This window comes from Olea europaea, unplaced genomic scaffold, assembly GCF_002742605.1.
Source record: "Olea europaea var. sylvestris unplaced genomic scaffold, O_europaea_v1 scaffold2798, whole genome shotgun sequence".
Taxonomy (NCBI): domain Eukaryota; kingdom Viridiplantae; phylum Streptophyta; class Magnoliopsida; order Lamiales; family Oleaceae; genus Olea; species Olea europaea.
In genome coordinates this window covers 54,087-67,985 of record NW_019246462.1, presented here as the reverse complement: position 1 = coordinate 67,985, position 13,899 = coordinate 54,087, and the positions used below count along the sequence as shown (strand labels likewise).

The 13,899-nt window shown below is 36.9% G+C and overlaps 1 protein-coding gene across 1 annotated transcript; it reads right to left on the bottom strand.

Moving 5' to 3' along the window:
• Positions 1 to 3,444: 3,444 nt before the first annotated feature.
• Positions 3,445 to 8,288, bottom strand: LOC111383975 (probable methyltransferase PMT2). Its single transcript, XM_023008178.1, has 7 exons — positions 8,020 to 8,288; positions 6,454 to 7,108; positions 6,113 to 6,323; positions 5,585 to 5,879; positions 5,011 to 5,397; positions 4,335 to 4,412; positions 3,445 to 4,008 (listed from the first exon to the last, which is right to left on the bottom strand). Exons 2-7 carry the CDS (start codon positions 7,099 to 7,101, stop codon positions 3,783 to 3,785), a joined length of 1,845 nt encoding a protein of 614 aa, XP_022863946.1. The 5' UTR covers positions 7,102 to 7,108; positions 8,020 to 8,288; the 3' UTR covers positions 3,445 to 3,782.
• Positions 8,289 to 13,899: the final 5,611 nt, after the last annotated feature.

The following is a 13,899-nucleotide window of genomic DNA, read 5'->3' as shown; positions in this document are numbered from 1 at the left end:
TTCCTAACATCACATTGTCATTAGCACTATCACCATAGGGATGAGCACAATATAAGTAGTATTATTACGAGTCACGCAGTGCAAGTTGTTTCTACCACTTTGAACTTTCTTCATGGGATCTCCAATCATGAAGGTTGGGTTACTCCCTGAGGTGGTTCCCTTAGGCTAAAACCCATCCTCCTCAATGATTTATGTATGTCCATCTCGGACTACATATATTCTTGTCCTTTTTGGACAATAAATTGGTACCATTAATTTGTAAAGTTTTTCTTCTTCACCTGCCCATTTGCATATCAGCAAAGTCATTTATGAATTTTTTCAAAATGTCAATATCACATATATAAGTTTAATAAGATAAATATACGAAATTTTAATATTGATTTTAGTAATACGTTCGAGCTTATGAATTCATTTAACTCTTGCATTTCACCTGCAAACTTCATATTCAATGTGAACATTTTGATAAATGTGTCAATTCCAAAATAATTATGAATAATTATGGATAAAGCATACAGATACCCAATATTTTTAATACCCCCACATTTCAAAGATATCAAGCTTTTCTTGAGTAAATATATGATCTTACAAATTATTTATTTGTTAAGATCACCTGTTGTGAGGAGATGGTTGGTGCACGTGTTTATCAAACCAAATATTTGCAACTTTTCCTTAAAAACATTCGCAAAATATTAGTCATAAAGCTAAAGAATAATCTCCTAAAACAAGTAACAATATAGCTCTTGTTTGGTAGAGATTATATATCCAATCTTCAAATTGCACAAAACGTCAATATCATTACAATAAAATAGTCATAGATAGAGCTCACATGAGATCTTAGTTTCATGTTTCATAATATGAACTATTGCACAACTAATTAACAGTTTACAATCCTTTAAATGCATGACATGAATTATGATATGAAGTTCTTGAACTCATTGTGCAAGATTCATGAAATAAAGCTTTAGACATCCTTTCTTTCTTATTATGCACGCTATATACACTTAAATTGATAACAAATAATATACCCATATATCTTTGCACTTATGATATGTAGCTCTTGTACAGTAACAATTTACATTCCTGCATTCAAAACGGCTTGAATGTCTGAACCAATAAATTAGTTTTGCTCCATTACACTCTAGTTCAATCATTTATTTATTTTATTTTTTTAAATACAATTATGGCTTTCTTACATTACCTAGTAACATCACCTGACTATCTGCTTCACAAACTAAAATATTAATTTATTTCTACTAGGAAATCTCATTTTGTCTCGTTTTCTAAACATATTAATGCATGTCAATTACAAAGAAACCCATGACAATGCAATTCATAATATGTAGTTTACATACATAGGACACCAGCCTTTATAGCAAATAAAATATAGATACTAGTGTCATGAGTGTCAAGTGTATAAGACTTTAAAGGCGTCCTTCTTACTAAAATTTCTCAACAGAAAAATTACTCGAGTAAGTAGATTTCAATTTACTCAAATACATACATCCTTAATATTTCTTCCTTTTACTCAGAAGGGAAAATGGGCAGATATATATAAATATATATGCTACATTCAATTTTTATAACTAACTTAAAACATGATGGCTGAAGTCCTACCACCCACAATTAATGCATTTAAAAGTAAGTTAAACTCCACAATTAAGATTTTTAACTTTTTTTTTTTATAATATTTATGCATTAAAAGATAATAAAAATTGAAAATTAAAATTGGTTTATGTTACAATATTTAGGACAAGAATTCATCTATGATTTTCAATAAGTTTTATTCTTCAAAATTTTATAAAAAACACATGCTAAAGAAAATGACAGATTAAACAAAACTCAAATCACATGAATGTTTAAAAATAAAATCCTCTACCGATATACTCGGCTTCAATTGCATGCATCATTGATTTGCCTTGTATTATTACTCTAAATCAGTAATGCAATTTTTTTTTTTTTTAAATAATTTCTTGGTGCTATCATGATGCCATCCGCCCTTAGCGAAAAATTGATGAATTTTCATTTACATAGATATAAGTTTGTAAGGATGTTCTAGTCCCTACTTGTTGCAAGATAATGCCACTTTGGGAATTTTTCTATGTTATTGTTCGAGATCATAAAACTAATAATTTACACATATATCACATAAAAGGAATTGTCTACATACAAATCACAAACACGACTTTAGATTGTTGGGAAATTGGGTGATTTCTATCTAGATTTATTTAGAAATTAGCATGATCAATTAAATGACATAAACGTAAATTCAACAATAATATAAAACAAGAAGAATGTTAGAAAACCAAGCCTTGGGAGTCACGTCGAGGACGCTGTCCTAAAGTCGTGTTGCCTCTTCTTTGTGCGGGTTCTTTCGACACTACACGGCTCTAAGATAAAACTCATGTGACTCTTTTTCTATGGGCACGACCATAGAAAGATAAAGATCGAGCCTTTCATCAAGTTGCCACAAAATATAGTATAAAGTATAGATATAATATTTTATTTTTCCTTATATCTCAAGTTGTTTTCCTCAAATGAAGAACTCCCTTTTATAGAGATAAATTTAACCCCACAATTAAACCACAATTATACCATTAAAACATAGGTTACCATATATTTTAATTTTATATTAAAACTTAAAATTAAAGTGCTTTAATATTTTGAAAGGTTGAAACTTCTTTTAATTTTCAACAATTTGATCGTGCCACTTCAGATGAAAGCACAAACTAGTGATGCTTCGCCATCTAGAGTGCAACATTCGTGCTGCTTCTCAAAACATTAGAACGCTTGACCCAAATGGCACCCTAAATATTCCTTAATATCGCAAATATTCAAGGACCGTGAAAAGCAAATATTTTGAAAGAAATCGAAGAATTTATCGAGAATCCTACAAGATTGTGGTCGTAAAGCACTTTAAGCAATCAAGTCATAGGAGGAAATGTTAACTGAGACAAACCTTGTACCATGTCCTCGAAGAGTAGACTAACGTCACACATTATATCCAGCAATTTAGCGATAATCTTTAGCAGATTTTCCCAAAAAGCCATGAGCCCTTGCTCACAAAGGTTAAAAGAAAAAAAAAAGTCACACCAGTCTTCTCATTCATAGTGGTAATTCAATTATAGATAAGTAATGAGCAATCAATCTATCAAATACCTGCAAAGCATCACTGATTTGAACAAGAACGATTACAAACCACAAACAATCTCGACTGTTTTCTTATCTTCAAGGCCTCAAATCAAATCAAATCTACTTTGATATGATCGGGCGTGTCCATACTGAACTGCAATATATTACGCTATTTGTACAAAGTTTGTTCAAAAATTTGGTTGACAAAATAAATATTGACAAAATTCAGACCATTAATTTCCAATTATTTAAAAACCTATTTTTAAAATGATTGGTATAAATATTAATTTGTAAACCAACTTTGTACATATAGTATAACTCGAATTGCGATTGCTCCCACAGACTTGTAAATAGCTTTAAAAAATTATCAAATCAAAAAGGAAATATCTGGTAAATTTTCCTAGTTTCTTAAATGAATTCTAAAGTTCTAGCAAGACTGGAGACACATCACAGTAAAAGAAGCTCAAAGGATAAATAAATGTTAACGTTACAAGTACAGTTGAATCAATTGGGACCAATGAATCCACATCCACTGCCAGAACTTTTCTAGCAGGCCAAACGAAGCTTGTAACTGTGGAGTTGCACGAGGGATAAAAGAATTTTTCCCGGAATCCTGTTGTCTGCTAGTCCCGCGCTGACATTGTACTGGCTTTTCACTGCACTGAAGTGGAGTTGCCTACCCAATATTGTTTAACTGCAACAAGTATTTTCTCGGGAACAAGAGGACCGTCCTCGTGATCTACTAACTTTGAGTCATATTTCATACCTCCTATAATCTTCTTCACCTTGATAAGCACATCTACTTCATCTCGGAAGATAATTGCACCTTCTGGCCGCAGTATCCGGTCCATCTCCAGAAGGATATCTTCGAAGTTACACCTGTAACAAGTTGATCAAAGTTAAAGGTCACAATCCCCATCTATTTTAAGTCAACTGCCCAATCTCCTTAGGGGAACTGAACCCAACATTACAAGGAAAGTAAAAGTCTTCTAGTTTTTTTCAGTAGGTACTTAGAATAGGTATCAATAGAATACATCACCGTCGTACCATATATATTAACTTGTTTGGAGAATCAAATTTCAGATTTATAATTTATTAATACAAACGATTGCTCCAATGTGAATCCATGGAAAGAGACCCTTAATGTCTATCAAGCATCAATATCTCAAATGAAAGCAGAATTGTCGCATAAACGTAATACTTACTTATTTTTGTACAAGCTAAAAACACCATTAGCATGGATGAGGTCATATGTCCTTGGACATGTAGAGAACGCTTCACACCTAAATCAGAAAGATTACAATGAGCAAAAGGACTTCTATTTTCGAGTTTTAAGCGTAATGTATAAAATCAAATATTAAAGCTAAACCAGAAGAATGATGCTCAAAACTGATTGAGCTTATAAAAACACACCACAAAGTCATGCTTGACAAAATAAATGCATGGGGTAATTATTTTATCCCAAGTATTTCAAATACACAACACCGTGCTGGCCTATCACAGGTCCAATTCATGAGTCTCTGTTATATTAGGGCAAGCCACAACATGGGAAGCTTAACCGGACAACACGTCATTTGGACATGTTGCCAACACACTGGAAGATACATTGTCGACCTGTCAAAATTAATAAAAACAAATTTTCTTTATAGGAAAAAAAAAAACTAATATTATTTTTTAATCAGCGTGTCAAAGACGTGTCAGTACTTTTTTTAAAAATTGGGTCAGCATGTCCGTCCTGTGTCATGTCCGACACTTGTGTCTCTATTAGTGCTTCCTAGTTTAAAAACTTCAAATATCAAGTGACAAAGTGAATTAAGGGCTAGACACGATACAAGATACGATTACAGAGACTAGAAACTGTGAGGACAAAGAAAGTCATACCAGTCATGATAAATACCAATAAGCCCCCTTTCATATACAACACCCAGGGTATTCTTCTCTGAGATAGTGGGCATAACGTTCATAACCCACAATTTAGGAGATTGCAGTGCAGCAGCAAATCCTCCCAATCCGGCATTCATATCCATAATGTTGCGATACCTTCCTGTGTCAATGATTTTGTTGATCTTTTTATATGCCCTCACATGCTTTTTCCATTTCTTGTTGTCCTCCAGATATTCCTCAACAGAAACTCCAGGTAAAGACCCACTAGCAATTCTAGGGGGAACGGCATATAGCCTTTCAGGGAAAGGCTTGACATCCACAGCAGAATCTTCATCTCTGTTAGCTTTGTTATATGGAGTAATACATGGCTCCATTTTCTTGTACCTTATATGCCAAAAGAAAGCACATGAATGATTCAGTTTTGAAACTTTGTTCCTACAAAGAATATGCAACTCGAGGCACTTTACGGAGTGTGTTACATATCCTAATGCAACTGCTATAAGTAAAAAATTCTAATTTCCTTACACAAACCATGATTGCATATGTACACTCGTGCAAGGTAACTACTTACCAGACATCATCAGGGTCGTCAGCTTTACAAAATGTAGCTCCAGAATTTTCTTGAGCAGAACGACATGAATCAGCATCCATTCTCTTTTGCCATATCGCAATTTCACCCTTCTCAGACTTTTTCTCCCAGCAGAGAAGTTTAGCAATCTCTTCGATCTTCCTTTGTTCTTCCTGAAGTTCCTTCTCAGGACGTTGCCATGCTCTGTAGTTAGTCTTCCAATTGATGGGAGGGCCAGAAAGGACCCAGTAGCCACCAGGTCTAAGAACCCGATCAACTTCCTTCATGTACATTCCATCTGCAATGAGAAAGAGTAAAATATTAAGTGCATGACAAGTTATTCAGCGGAAATAATCCAAGTGAATGTAAAAATAATATACAGCTGGATAGGGTTTTTTCACACGGAGAGGAAGGTGTTGGGTCATATTTTGGAATTTGATTATCCGCCTATGAATTGCTATTATATAATATATAGTATTGTCTGTCCACAGAAGATTCACAGAACAAGATGATTTAACATTAGATTCTTACCATTTGCTCCCCAAGGAATTAGACACCGAGAACAGTGCGCCATATCAAAAGCTCTAGATGGGTATGGCATCTTTACAGTTCCAAGAACACCAATAACAGCAGGTACTCCCCTTTCAAGAGCAAATTGAACCTGGGCTTCATGGGAATCTCTTGGTGCAAACGACATTGCTATAACATTCCTCTTCCAAAGATATGCACCCCAACTTGCAACCTAACACAATAACCCATTTTCAGAAAGTTGAGAACAGCTAGATTACCTGAAGATTGGAAAAGGCATTCGAAGAGAAACATAAAAATAAGCGCATTAGTTATTCAAGAGAGTTCTGCAGCAATCATCATACCCCGCAACCGGTGTCCAATGCAGTTCGAACAATTCCATTATCAATTGGTATTACTGAAGCAAGCTGGTCAATGTATTTATCAGCCCCTTGAGGAAATTGTGTTCCTCCACCAGGGAACCTGAACACATTGCCCTCATACTGAATCCAGTTCTGAATAGCCTTCTCTACTGTCAAGCTCTTATACGGTGCATTGGCATAGGGAACATAATCACGACTCTTAGGCCATGGAAATGGGGTAACATAACCTTTAGGTGCTGGAATAAGGCAATGCAACTTCTCTTCTTGAGGAGGGCAATGTCTCTCACGGTAGTTCATATTGTCCCTTGGAAAAGTCATGGCACGCCTTTGATCTTGGCAAGGAGTGTAATCCGCGTAGCGAGAAGTACATGGCTCATACACTTTCACCTCTGAATCAGAATCGTTAATGGTTCCGGCTTCAACAACATGATGGGTCTCAAAATTGAGATTTGGGAGGATATTGCAGTTTTCTCCACTCTTAGTCATCTCCAATGCTATACTGTCTCCTTTCCCAAACCCACTTCTCTGCCATGCTCCCAGTAAGTAGAAGAAACAGCACAAACCAGCTATTATAAAAATCGAAACAGAACTCCTAGTCCTACTGTCACCTGAATTGAATTTGTTTGCCATCACAGCCCTGAAACATTTATTACTCATTTTTTTAGTAGCTGGCAATATGCATTGCTCTTCTATTATACTTTTTGTTAAAATGTAAATGTCTGTCGCGTGTAAATGTATGATAATGAAACAATGCAAAAGGTATGCACGTGCACATTAAGCGTTATCCCAGATCAATATCAAATTCAAGAAAATAAATGGCCCATCAAACAATCTCCATTTGCAGAACTTTAGACCCTTTACTATCTAATCACCATTTCCTCTTAAGGCTAACTCCAAACCTTGGAAACAATGTACATTAGCAAATATTAAGGTTAAGACAAGCACTAGAAAATCTAAAATATTGAAAACACAAATGTATAGTTCAAGAGTAAAACCTCTCTAGCAATGTCATCAGGAAGATTCAAAAAACTGAATTCAGCAGATCTAGATGTTAAATAGACATCAATAACTCATCTTTCATCATTTAACTTCAAACAACATTAAAATTCAACTAAAACCTGGATCAAGGAAGCATGGCATACACAACATAATATATTAATCAACCAATGGGGAAAGATACGCAAAATTGCGAACAAACTTAAGGAAGCCCCCATTTTTCTGACTTTAACTGTTATTTAAACTCTCAAATCAAGCATGAGATTGCTTCAAAAGTAAGGAAACACAAAAAAGTTTAAACTTGAACAGGCAATGCAGATTATGAGGTTGAGACAGCACTGAATAGCTAAGCTTTAAGTGCCAGCGCGAAACGGTTAGAAGGGACGATTACAAGATCTAGATTTTCATTAAATCAGAACACAAATCCTGAAAAAATCGATACTAAAGTTCATTACTTTAACCAAAAGAAACCAATTAACTATTTTAAACAATACGCTAAATTCTTTAAAAAAAATTAATTTAACAGAATAATTGAAAAACTAAATCTAGTACCGAAAACATCAAATGATGCGAACACAGATTCAACGATCCGGAAAGCCCGTATCTTTACGCTTTTCTTTCACTGCAAACCCACTGAAAATAATGCTAAAAGAGCAAAGATTAACATAGATTTTGACGAGGGAAATGCCCAATAGAAACTATCTATATTCTAAATTTGACCATACAAAATCTCTCTCAATCGAAGAGCGAAATGATATATGTATCTCGAAGGTGATTTATCTTTGCTTATATAGATCGAGCATACATCTCTCTCTCTCTCTCTCTCAAATATCGTACGACATACGAACCTTTGTGCTGTTAAAATTAAAAGTACGTTAACCTTAAAAGAAGGTTTTTCACTTTGGTCCTTAACTTTGGATTTTATATAATTCCTTGCCAACATAGCTCTGAATTTACAAACAATTACCCAATGTAATGAGTTAATTAGGTGTCGTAAGGGCCAGACCGGGCCTCCATCTAGCACTTAATTTAAGTGCCTGTAATCATAGACTTGCATTGCTTGTGGCAAGTCATGCCTGAGTGCCAGTCCCTACGAACAAGCCTCAAAGGCGAGGCATAACACACGGTGTCAAGGACCGCAGCTTTACTTAGCCCCTTGACACTATCACAGGCGCAGTTTGCCCAACTTCGACCGCACATTGTAAATATTATTTCAAATTTGAGTTGTAATTTTCTTTTCATTGTAATAGTTATTTCAATTGTAAAATAGTTCTGGTATTAGTAAACGTTTAGTATAATTCATTGTCTTTTAAACATCTACTCCTGTCACTTAAATTTTTGTTCTGAATACTATTATAGAGGGTATTAGTCATTCAAAAATCTTTCAAGCTCACTGGTGTCCGCTTCCCTTGCACCAACAATTGTAATTTTCTACTTTCGTCAATTGTAATGTTCAGTTTTCATCAATCAATGTTCAATTTACTTTCAATGTATTCAAATTCTCTGTTGTAAACTTTTTACAAAATTGTAATCAAATTTTCTTTCTTTTCGACACAATCGAGAAAAGGTGGAAGGTAGTCTAGTCGAGCAGACTACTGCCGCACGATGTTCCTTTCTATGCCAAGAAGAAAGGTACTCCGTGAAAGTTGGTATCAGAGCTACGGCTCACGACCTTCGATAAGAAAGCTATGATCCGATTACATCCCACACCATAGAAGTGGGAGAGCCTTAAAAGAAGAATATTACAAACAACGCGTTGATGAACTTGATGAGACAACTACTAGTTTGTGCTATGTCATGGACGGTCTTGAGGAAAAAGTTGAGATGACAGAATTTGAGATTCGTGGATTACACATCCAACTGGATAAAAGTCAAAGGGCTTGCGCAGCAATGACAGAAGCTGTTGCAATCATTCCTGATCTGCAGGATGAAATGGAAGCGTTGAGAGCTCAATTACGAGTACTCAAACGTGCGTTGAGCAATGAGCAAGCTCCCATACCTGAGTATGCTCCTAGACTCAGAATTCCTGAACCGTGTACCTACGGAGGGGCAGTGATGCAAAAGAAGTCAAAAACTTTTTGTTTGACATGGAACAGTACTTTCTCGCAGTTTTGATCGAAGACGAAGCTAGAAAGGTAACCATAGCTATCATGTATCTGGGTGGAGATGCAAAACTATGGTGAGGAACCAAATATGCTGACATTCAGGCCAACAAGGTCTAAATAGATTCTTAGGATCTCCTCAAGGAAGCGATCAGATCGCAAATTTTCCAGAAAAATGTCGAGTATCAGGCTCAACGGGCACTTCGAGACCTAAAATATACAAGCTCTATTAGGGAGTATGTGAAATCCTTTTCGAGACATATGCTGAATATTCGAGATATGTCAAAAAAAGGATAAGCTCTTCACCTTTAAGGATGGGTTGAAACCGTGGACACGCACGGAACTTCAAAGACAGAAAGTTACTGATTTGAGCACGGCCATGGGAGCCGTCGAATGCTTGAGCGAATACCAAATGGAATCTAGAAAAGATCAACCTTCGAGGAGTAATCAAGCAATTGGAGGTGGTAACAGATCTTACAGACCCAGCTCGAACACAAATGAGGGAGAGCGTTACTCTCAGAATAAGAGAGGAGCCTATCAAAGCACCCGTAACTTTCAGGGAAATTATCATAATAGCCGTCAAGAAAATTTCAGCAGTAGCAACAATAAAAATTGGAACAAAGGAAAAGCAACAGAGGGCCGAGCTGATACCACTCCCAAATTGTTGTACTTTTTTATGCGAATGACCTCATCGGGTGTCGGAGTGTCCTCAGAAATGGATGGTGAAAAAATATCAGCTAGCAAGTGGTGGGTCAAGTTCAAAGTAAGAGGCCTCACATGTTAGTTATCATGGTGAGACTGACTCCGAAGAGGATGAGGACGTAGTTGGGGCATTTTCACATCGGTGCAATACACTTTCGCATCGGGTTGCTGAAAAAAATGATGTCCCCTTGAAAGATGCAAGGATGGAAGAAGTGAAGGCTCGAATTTGTAGAGCCAAATGTTTAATGTACATTGATGTGAAGATCAACGGGAAGCCAATCGGGGCTATGGTGGATACTGATGCTACTCACAACTACCTTGCATGTACCGAAGTAGAGCGACTCGGACTTGTTCTGGAAAAAGGTAGTGGGAAAGTTAAAGCAATCAACTTCGCTGCTCAACCAATAGATGGAGTGGCGAAATCAGTGTTGATCAAAGCAGGTCCTTTCAAGGGAAGGACAAATTTATCTGCAGTTCAGATGGATGATTTCAAGCTTATTCTAGGATTGGAATTTCTTCGGGATACTAAGACAACAGTGTTGCCATATTCCGATTCGTTGATGATGATGGGTAATAAGCCGTGTGTCATCTCTACACAAGTTGGAAGGATGGGCGAGAAGAATATCTTAGCCATGCAATTTAGTAAGGGTTTCAAGAAAAAATGAACCTTCTCTTCTGTGTACTCTTCGATTAGAGGAGATCGAAGAGGTGACTGGTCCTATTTCAAAATCCGTTAAAAGGCTTATTTGGGAATTTGAAGACATCATGTCGGACGAATTACCAAAGAAATTACCACCAAGAAGGACGATTGATCATGAAATTGAACTTATCCCAGGTGCCAAACCTCCCGCCAGGGCACCATACCGTATGTCTCAGCCTGAGCTTGAAGAGCTTAGGAATTAATTGGGAGAAATGTTGGAGAGTGAAATCATTGTACCTGCGAAGTCACCTTACAGAGCTCCTGTGTTGTTTCAGAAAAAGGCTAATGGTTCTCTTAGAATGTGCTGTGACTATCGAGCCTAGAACAAGATTACTGTAAAGAATAGCTATCCTTTCCCACTGGTTGCGGATTGCTTCGATCGACTGAGTCGGGTGAAGTATTACACAAAAATTGATCTTAGGTATGGATACTGGCAAGTTCAGATCAAGGGGGAGATGAAGCAAAGACTACGGTGGTAACCAGAAATGGAGCCTTTGAATTTAAAGTAATGCTTTTTGGTTTGACAAACACTCTAGCAACGTATTGTACTATGATGGATCAGGTACTTCACAGGTTCTTAGATGATTTTGTCATGCTGTACTTGGACGATATAGTAATCTACAGCGAGACATTGGAGGAACATGTCCAACATGTGAGGCAAGGTTTTAATCGGTTACGGGAGAACGAACTCTATGCTAAACTGTCTAAATGCTCATTTACTCAGACATCTATCGATTTCTTGGGTCACATCATTGAACAAGGTAAAATCCGCATGGATTAGAAGAAGGTTACAGCCATCAAATATTGGTAACCACAAAAAATCGTACATGATGTACGTTCATTTCTTGGGTTATGCAATTACTATCGAAGCTTTGTGAAAGGCTACTCAAAAATTGTATTGCCACTTATCGAATTGACAAAGAAGGATAAAGATTGGGATTGGTCGTCCCAATGCCAAACTATTTTTGAAAGGTTGAAGAAGTCCATGTGGACGAACCCAATTTTAGCCTTACCAAATATGACTAAACCATTTGAAATTTATATAGATGCTTCAGATTTTGCACTTGGTGAAGTGCTTATGCAAGAAGGACAGCCGGTGCACATGAGAGCCGGAAGTTAAACCAAACAGAACTTCGTTACTTGACGCATGAAAATGAATTGTTGGCAGCAGTCCATTGTCTCAGAGGATGGCGTCTCTATTTGCTTAGGTCTCCATTTATTGTGAAGACAGATAACACTGCGGTTAGTCACTTCATGTTCCAACCAAAACTATCGAGCAAGCAGGCTCATTGGTAGGAATTCCTTTCAGAGTTCAATTTTATGCTAGAGTATCGTCCCGAATCTAGTAATCATGTTGCTGATGCTCTTAGTCGACGAGCCGATTTGGCTACCATTTGCTCCATGGCTGCTCTTTTAGGGAGCGCCGTCACCACGAACACAAGAGACCAAATTCGGGCACTTATAGAAAAGAACTCGGCTACTCAATATTTGGTCAATCTTATCAAGTAGGGCAAAACTTAATAGTTCTGGCTCGATGGGGAACTAGTGAAGACAAAGGGAGACCGCCTATATGTTCATAAGGGCGGAGATTTGAGGAAATCACTAATTACGGAATGTCACGACAGGATTTGGGTAGGACATTCTGAAGAGGAACGTACTTGTGCACTATTGCAACATGCATACTACTAGTCTCAAATGCGGGACGACATTGCAACCTATGTAAAATCCTATCTTATTTGTTAACAAAATAAGGCAAATCATCAGAAAAAGGCTGGCTTGCTGGAGCCCTTTTCTGTCCCAACCCGACCATTCGAAAGTGTATCGATTGACTACATTATTGGGTTGCCAAAAGTTGAGGATTTTGACACTATCATCCTCGTGGTGGACCGTCTATCAAAATACGCAACTTTCATTGCAGCGCCTAAGTATGTATCTGCGGAAGAGACATCTCAACTCTTCTTCAAACATATTGTCAAATACTGGGGACTGCCTAAGGATATCGTCAATGATCGAGATCCTCGTTTCACTGCCATATTTTGGATTGAGTTGTTCAAACTTCTTGGTTCAACTTTGAGCATGAATTCTAGTTTTCACCTACAATCTGACGGATAGACAGAGTGCTTCAATTCTATGCTAGAAGAATATCTTCGGCACTTTATCTCTACTTCGCAGAAAAATTGGGTAAAACTTTTGGATACGGCTCAAATTTGTTCAATGCCCAAAAGAGCTCTTCCACCAATAAGAATCTTTTTGAGATTGTTACTGGCACTACTCCATCATATAGTGGATGTTGAACGAAGTACCAAGTCTCCTCCAGGAAAAAACTTTTCTCAAGAGTGAAAACGAAATATTGAAATAGCTCGGAGTTATCTTGAGAAAGTTCAAAAACAATATAAAAAGGCTGCAGATTTAAAGCGTCGTTTCAGTTAATTCAATGTTCAAGATCTGGTAATGGTTAAACTTCCTGATATAAATGTTTACAAACCAACTAGAGGGAAGGACTCCAGACTAGCGTCAAAATACATTCGACTATTACCCATCGTGAAGAGGATTGGAAGAGTTGCATACAAAGTTGAACTCCCTTCATAGTGTAAAATTCACAAGGTCCTTCATATTAGTGTGCTAAAGTCATACTTTGCAGATAAGGAGGATGCATCTAGAAATGAGCCAAAGCGACCTGTGTCTGAACTGAAGAAAGTTGGAAAGAAAGTTGCTGAAACTATTCTTGACCATCAAATCACTCGAGTTTCTCGAAAAGATCATCAAAAGTACTTGGTCAAATGGATTGGATGTAGTAGTGAGTAGAATACTTGGGAAGAGAAAAGGATTTTGAAGCCTTCAAACCATTAATTGAAGCATATCATGCATTGATGGCACCGAGGACGTCGCCAAAACAAATGGGGGAGAATGTCAAAAATCGCAGCTTTA